General features: G+C 51.2%; 2 protein-coding genes across 2 annotated transcripts in view; both read left to right on the top strand.

Annotated features, from left to right (window-relative positions):
- Positions 1-2,386, top strand: part of LOC310803137 (DDB1- and CUL4-associated factor 1-like) — an 18,755-nt gene extending 16,369 nt beyond the window's left edge. The window contains exons 21-26 of the mRNA XM_083667807.1: positions 36-129; positions 295-399; positions 505-578; positions 760-852; positions 1,669-1,921; positions 2,128-2,386. Of these exons, the coding sequence (XP_083523933.1) occupies positions 36-129; positions 295-399; positions 505-578; positions 760-852; positions 1,669-1,921; positions 2,128-2,204 (696 nt within the window). The 3' untranslated portion in view covers positions 2,205-2,386. The remainder of the gene's footprint in view (positions 1-35; positions 130-294; positions 400-504; positions 579-759; positions 853-1,668; positions 1,922-2,127) is intronic.
- A 2,727-nt stretch (positions 2,387-5,113) lies between these two features.
- The window catches only part of dock3 (dedicator of cytokinesis 3), a gene marked incomplete at both ends in the record, with an annotated part of 30,278 nt that continues 27,891 nt past the window's right edge, over positions 5,114-7,500 (top strand). The window contains one exon of the mRNA XM_083668563.1: positions 5,114-5,149. Coding sequence (XP_083524689.1) covers positions 5,114-5,149 — 36 coding nt within the window. The remainder of the gene's footprint in view (positions 5,150-7,500) is intronic.

Genomic DNA, 7,500 nt, shown 5'->3' with positions numbered 1-7,500 from the left:
GGTGTGTGTGAGAGACCTTGACAGCCTCGTCCCAGTGGGACCTCAGGACCTTCCACCTCCTCCACACAGTGCCCGCGCTGGACCAGTGTAGGGTGGTCTTCAACAACAACGCCACCGTCATGTACGGAGGTGAGCCCCCCCCCCCCCCCCCCCAACAGAGAAGATAGATAGATACATGCTTTATAGTAGAACTCACATGAGTTCCTGGACATGGACTTCATGTCACTTATTGTATAATGTATACGTTTATATGGATAAATGACCTCCCCTCCCCCCTCCCCCCTCCCCTCCCAGCCATGTTACAGGCTGACGATGAGGATGATGCGATGGACACACAGATGAAGAGTCCCTTTGGCTCCTCCTTCAGGACCTTCGACGCCACCGACTACAAGCCCATTGGTTGGTTGAAGCTATATGCAGATGATATGCAGAATACAGGGATTTGATTGGAGGTGTTGGACACTAACCTGTGTTGTTGTTGTTGTTGTTGTTGTTGTTGTCCAGCCACGGTGGACGTGAAGAGGAACATCTTTGATCTCTGCACCGACACCAGGGACTGCTACCTGGCGGTCATAGAGGTAATGGTCATTATAGAGGCTGGGGGAGGTAGAAATCGGAGGATGGGCTCATTGTGATGCATGGAACCGAATGAGGAATGGTGTCATTCCATGTGTGTGTCAGGGGCGGGGTGTGTGGGGGGCGGGGTGTGTGTGTGTGGGGGTGTGTGGGTGTGTGATCACTGTTGTCTGTTCCGTACAGAACCAGGACTCTATCGCCATGGACACGGTGTGTCGGCTGTACGAGGTGGGTCGTCAGAGACTGGCGGAGGAGGGAGAGGATGACGATGATCAGGTGAGGAGGGGGGAGGGAGGAGGGGGGGGAGGGAGAGGATGACGATGATCAGGTGAGGAGGGGGGAGGGGGGGGGAGGGAGAGGATGATGATGATCAGGTGAGGAGGGGGGAGGGAGGAGGGGAGGGAGAGGATGACGATGATCAGGTGAGGGGGGGGGGGGGGAGGGAGAGGATGATGATGATCAGGTGAGGGGGGGGGGAGGGGAGGGGGGGAGAGGATGACGATGATCAGGTGAGGAGGGAGGAGGGGGGGGAGGGAGAGGATGATGATGATCAGGTGAGGAGGAGGGAGAGGATGATGATGATCAGGGGAGGAGGGGGGGGAGGGAGAGGATGATGATGATCAGGAGGGGGGGGGGGGGAGAGGATGATGATGATGATCAGGTGAGGAGGGGGGAGGGAGGAGGGGGGGGGGAGGGAGAGGATGATGATGATCAGGTGAGGAGGGGGGAGGGAGGAGGGGGGGGAGGGAGAGGATGACGATGATCAGGTGAGGAGGGAGGAGGGGGGGGGGAGGGAGAGGATGACGATGATCAGGTGAGGAGGGAGGAGGGAGAGGATGACGATGATCAGGTGAGGGGGGAGGGAGAGGATGATGATGATCAGGTGAGGAGGGGAGGGGGGGAGAGGATGACGATGATCAGGTGAGGAGGGGGGAGGGAGGAGGGGGGGGGGAGGGAGAGGATGATGATGATCAGGAGGGGAGGGGAGGGGGGGGGGGGGGGGGGGAGAAACAGAGAAACAGAAGGACACTCATCTCTGTCTTCGACCAGACGGACTAATAAAGTTTTGTGGTTTGGTCTCTCCTCCCCCAGGAGGATGACGACCCTGACACGGAGGATGAAGATGACTCTGACGACGACGACATGGACGACCTGGATACTGATCCCCTATTGGTGGAGCTGGGCAACGAGAACGGCGAGGAGGAGGAGGGAGGCGGTCGCCACTTCTCCCCCTCCGACGACGTGGTTGCTAGGTTACTGGAGGCCGTCAGCGATGATGATGATGATGACGAAGATGATGATGACGATGACACAGACAACAACACTGGACTCAACCTGGACATGTGTGAGTAGTGTGTTCTAGCTGACGTGTGTGAGTGTGTGTTCCATCTGACATACCTGTGTGTGTGTGTGTGTGAGTGTGTTCTAGCTGACGTGTGTGTGTGTGTTCTAGCTGACGTGTGTGTGTGTGTTCTAGCTGACGTGTGTGTGTGTTCTAGCTGACGTGTGTGTGTGTGTGTTCTAGCTGACGTGTGTGTGTGTGTGTTCCAGCCGACTCTTCAGACAGCTCGGGCAGCACCGACACCTCGGACCTGGAAGACCAACTCCTCCTGTCGCTTAGCGACTGAACAGGAACAGGAAGAGGAGCCCCCGTCCCCGTCCCCGTCCCCGTCCCTAACCCCACCCCTCTGTCTGACCTGGAGGATCCACTGTGAACAGAGCTGACGTCTCATGGACTGATCAATCAAATAAAATGATGTTGATGAAGCCAGAAGGGAGAGCGGCCATTTTGATCTTCTACAGTCCCTTAGCTCTGTGGGGGTGGGGGGGTGGGGGGGGGGGTGCTCTCTTCAGGCAGTAGGGTAGGGAATGGTGCGGGGCGGGGGGGGGGGTTTATTACATGTTATTTTGTTGAGGTGAATATTGATGTCACATGCCAGTGACCATCTGAATCTGTTGATCTTGTTCTCTCAGTGAATGATGTGTTCCTCTGTGGTACTGATGTACACACACACACACACACCCCTGTTCACTACTCTGGTCAACACACACACCCCTGTTCACTACTCTGGTCAACACACACACACCCCTGTTCACTACTCTGGTCAACACACACACCCCTGTGGAGGGAGATTTAAGCAGCCACTAGGTGTCAGTGTTGGACAACGTTAGTGCAGGTACGGGTAACAGCATACCTCACTCAGTCTCACTCAGTCTCATTCAGTCTCACTCAGTCTCACTCAGTCTCACCCCGATTCCCCGGGTCCTCTCTCCTCCTCGCCGCCTCCTCATTGGAGGAGAAGGTCCGAGGGGGCTCTGATGAAAAGACGAGGAGAGAGAGGATGAGAGGAAGACAGGGATGAGAGGGATGAGCTTTAGGAGATTCAGCCCTCCTCTCTCTCTCTCTCTCTCTCTGACAGTCTCTTTAGAAAGACTTTTCTTCTGCCTCCTGAACGCAATGTGAACCAACACTAATGGAAACAAGATGAGTTGAATTTCTTTTGAATTCTGTCGGAGAAAATGCTTTTATGTCGTGTCCTTTATTTAAGGAAGGCCGCCACGCGTGTAAACCCCTCGTCGTGTCGCGGTCTAGAGTCTCTATTTTAATATCATGATGTGTAAAGAAAGAAAAATCCAAATAAAAAGTTTTCTGAGTTGGTTTTCGACATTTTTGTGTTTTGTCTGTCGTTGGCGATGAACGGATCTTTACGCACGTCTGACATATACCACACTGGGAGGCTGGCGGAGGTAGAAATCAGAGGACGGCCTCATTCGAATGAAAGGAATGAGGAATGGTATCACAGCCTGTCCTCCGATTTCTACCTCCACCAGCCTCCGCTGATAACAATGGGTGCTTCTACTGAGTACATTGCAGGGGAGGCTAGTGGGGGTAGAAATTGGAGGACAGGCTCATTGTAATGCATGGAATAAGTATCGGAATGGTATCAAACACACGTGTTTGGGCATTGAGGCCACTCCTCATCCCATTCCATGCATTACGACGAGCCCGTCCTCCGATTCCTACCTCCACCAGCCTCCCCCGTCCTCCGATTCCTACCTCCACCAGCCTCCCCCGTCCTCCGTTTCCTACCGCCACCAGCCTCCCCTGGTCGTTGCCGCTGTAGATTGAAGACCCGTCTCTTCAGGCTACATCTTAACTGTCCCTCCTAAAGACCTCTTCACCCCCACTACCCCCCTGTACTAACCCTAACCCTAAAGACCTCTTCACCCCCACTACCCCCCTGTACTAACCCTAACCCTGACCCTAGAGACCTCTTCACCCCCACTACCCCCCTGTACTAACCCTAACCCTAAAGACCTCTTCACCCCCACTACCCCCCTGTACTAACCCTAACCCTAAAGACCTCTTCACCCCCACTACCCCCCTGTACTAACCCTAACCCTAAAGACCTCTTCACCCCCACTACCCCAATGTACAAGTTTTCTCCTGTTAATAAAAAAATAAAAAGATCCTTCTTCTAGCATTGTGACTGCCTATGGCCCCTGGTCTGAGCATTGATTACTTTATCGTATGATGACTGATGTTCAGATGATTCACTTACTTAGACAAATGTATTTGTTGTAAGTCACTTTGGATAAAGGCGTCTGCTAAATGCCATAAAAGTAAATGTTACCAGTCTTGGATGAGGAGCTTGTCCTCAGCACAAGTCAACCTTCCGGGGTGATACTCCAACAATGCAGCTGATTTATTTAGCAAGGCCAGTCAGTCTGTGGCTGGAGGCTCGGCCTTGGAGGGAGCGTCCAGCGGAGGTTAGCACAATGTGCTACATTGTTGCCTCAGCCATCTTGTTTTTGTTGTTCTCTGTGTCTTACGTAAGGGCAGCTTATCCCGGGCGTGCGGGGGATGTTATTGTGACAGTGTTGCCTGGAGAATGAGAGGGACGAGCAATTAGCGGATTATCATCCAGACGCACTATTTTTAACTATCGTCATGTGTTGTTATTGTTGTCTAGTCTAGCTACAGATCTCTGGGCTAACCAGGGGAGGCTGGCGGAGGTAGACATCGGAGGACAGGGGAGGCTGGCGGAGGTAGACATCGGAGGACAGGGGAGGCTGGCGAGGGTAGACATCGGAAGATAGGGGAGGCTGGCGGAGGTAGACATCGGAGGACAGGGGAGGCTGGTGGAGGTAGACATCGGAGGACAGGCTCATTGCGATGCGTGGAACGGAATGAGGAATGGTGTTAAACGTGTGTTTGAGCATTGATACCATTCCACGCATTACAATGAGTCTGTCCTCCGATGTCTACCTCCGCCAGCCTCCCCTGGTGCTAACCCTAACCCTGGTCCTATGAATTGACTAAAGCACATACAGATCTGATGTACTTTTACCCTGTGTGAAAACATGTCTGGTTGACCTTCCCCAGCTTAAAGTACACACACACACACACACACGCACACGCAGACGCACAAACACAGACGCACACACACACACACACACACACACACACACACACACACACACACACACACACACACACACACACAGGGCCAGAGAGCAGTGCTGTTATAACACCATGTCCATCTGTAACACCCTCTCAGAGATGCTGCAGGTATTCTCGACATCACCATGGTTACCTCATGTACTGTACCAAGTCTCCCTGCGACTGAGAATCAACTACAAAACGGCTTATTTATTATGTCTATTTTGTCTGTTTTTTAATGGGATGATTTCAGTAAAAAGGAGGTGAAACTGATGTTGCTGTATTGTGTAGCCGATATCCTGAGGGGTTTAGACACGAGGCCTGCTAACGGGAGAAGACATGAACAAGATTGTTGAAAATGTCTGTGGAAAGGTCAGAGAAGATGTGTGAAGCCTAACTCCTCACCCCGTCCACACAAAACAAACAAACCTCATACTCATCTCTCACTTGATTCGGTGTCTTAATGAAGAGGGACAATTAAACAATTCAAGTCTAATGAAGAGTGACACGCAGGCACGGATGATTAACCTTAGAAATCACACCACACAGGGTTAACAAAGTCCCAAACCGGGGACATTACGCACGCCAAACGAACCATCATTCGTTGTTGATGGCAGAGGAAAAGCGGGTGAAAGAAAAGAAAACAAGCCATGTCTGGGATGACATGTGTCGCTCCGCGTCCCATCTGTGTCCCGGCAGAGGACGGACTGTTTGGCGACTTGCGTCATGTGACAGCGGTTGGGTAAAGATGGCGTAGCGGTTATTTGAGTATCCGTTCACACACACACACACACACACACACACACACACACACACACACACACACACACACACACACACACACACACACACACTCTCTCTCTCGCTCCCTCTCTCTCACTCTCACTCTCTCACTCACACACACACTCTCTCTCTCTTCCACCGCGTAAACAACTGGACATCTCTGGCCGCGGTGTTGCAACGCTCACGGTCGACCAGTCCTCAAATGTTTTATTATTATTACTGCGCAATAAGACGGATTGAAAGTCTAGTTTCATGTAGTTTATTCAACCGACTCGAATGAGTTCGGTGTTTTAACGGGATTTAACGTCCGTCAACGAGACCGCTGTTCGGCTCCCGGTAAATAAATAAATAACGGTCGTTATCCCGGAGATGCGGCTGCATTGACAGAGTTGGGAAACGGGATTCACACACTAGTGGAGAGAGGAGGAGGGCTGTACGGATGATAACACGCCAGTGGTTCCTCTAGACTGGACCCTGTAGGACCGACATAACACGTACTGAGGGACCAGGACGAGAAATGCATCGTTTGAGAATATGAGAAACATTCTACTTTGATCACGTTTTCTCTGATCGCATCGACACACGGTCCTACATTGACTCGGATCTGAACGATTGATGTAACTTTTGTCGTGCGTTTTTCCATGAAAACGATAGAACCAGGCTTTGGTTTCTTGGGAATTTCACCAGGATCATGTGGACCCCGACGGAAGAGGAGAAGATCGGAGTCGGTAAGTTGATACGGATGTAACAGCCTCTGGAAAAAGTGTTTTGTTGCAACAATATTATTAAAAATAGGCTAAACCGGGCCTATTTATGTAGTGTTTTCTATCAGAGTGTGTCGTGTTTTAGCGGCACTGAGACGTGATTTGACATTAGAGATCTATTTCCCAACAGCCAGACTCATAGCCTGCATTTGAGCCATTTGATGACGCCGACGAATTTATAAATAATAATAATAATAATACGTACTTCTACATTAAACGAAAAACGCGTTCGTCACGCATGTCGGCGTGTTGTCGCTGTTTTTATTGTGTTTAATAAAACATTTGAATATCACCAAATATAACCGAACCCCAACAGAGGGCGAGGCGAGGCGCCGACCTCCCAACAGGTGCGCTATCAAGCGCAGAGGGATCATAATAGTAATGAGAACCTGCTATGGATCATATTGACGATAGGAATCTACAGCGATATCACCTATAGGGCAGTAGTCGCAGACCCAGCTACAGAACCGATGGTGATACTCCCGGATTCTGCGGGGATGTGAAAAGATTGATGATGACACAACCGATGATTTATGATTGAAAATAATGTCTTTAGGGTGGCCTGTAGTGTCACCCTGGGCACGAGCCAGGGGGACCGTTTAGCCTCTGACGACATAGCAGCCAGCACGCGCACACACACACACACACACACACACACACACACACACACACACACACACACACACACACACACACACACACACACACACCAAGATCACCACATCAACCATGAGAATGTGAAGCTAGAAGAAACATCCTTTTATACAGGATTGCTGGTATGTTTTGTGTGTGTGTGTGGTTGCCGGTGTGCTTTGTGTGATTGCTGGTGTGTGTGTGTGTGTGTGTGTGTGTGTGTGTGTGTGTGTGTGATTGTTGGTGTGTGTGTGTGATTACTGGTGTGTGTGTGTGTGTGTGTGTGTGTGTGTGTGTGTG

This window comes from Argentina silus (assembly GCF_951799395.1).
Source record: "Argentina silus genome assembly, chromosome: 4".
Taxonomy (NCBI): Eukaryota; Metazoa; Chordata; class Actinopteri; order Argentiniformes; family Argentinidae; genus Argentina; species Argentina silus.
This window is presented reverse-complemented; position numbering and strand designations above follow the sequence as displayed.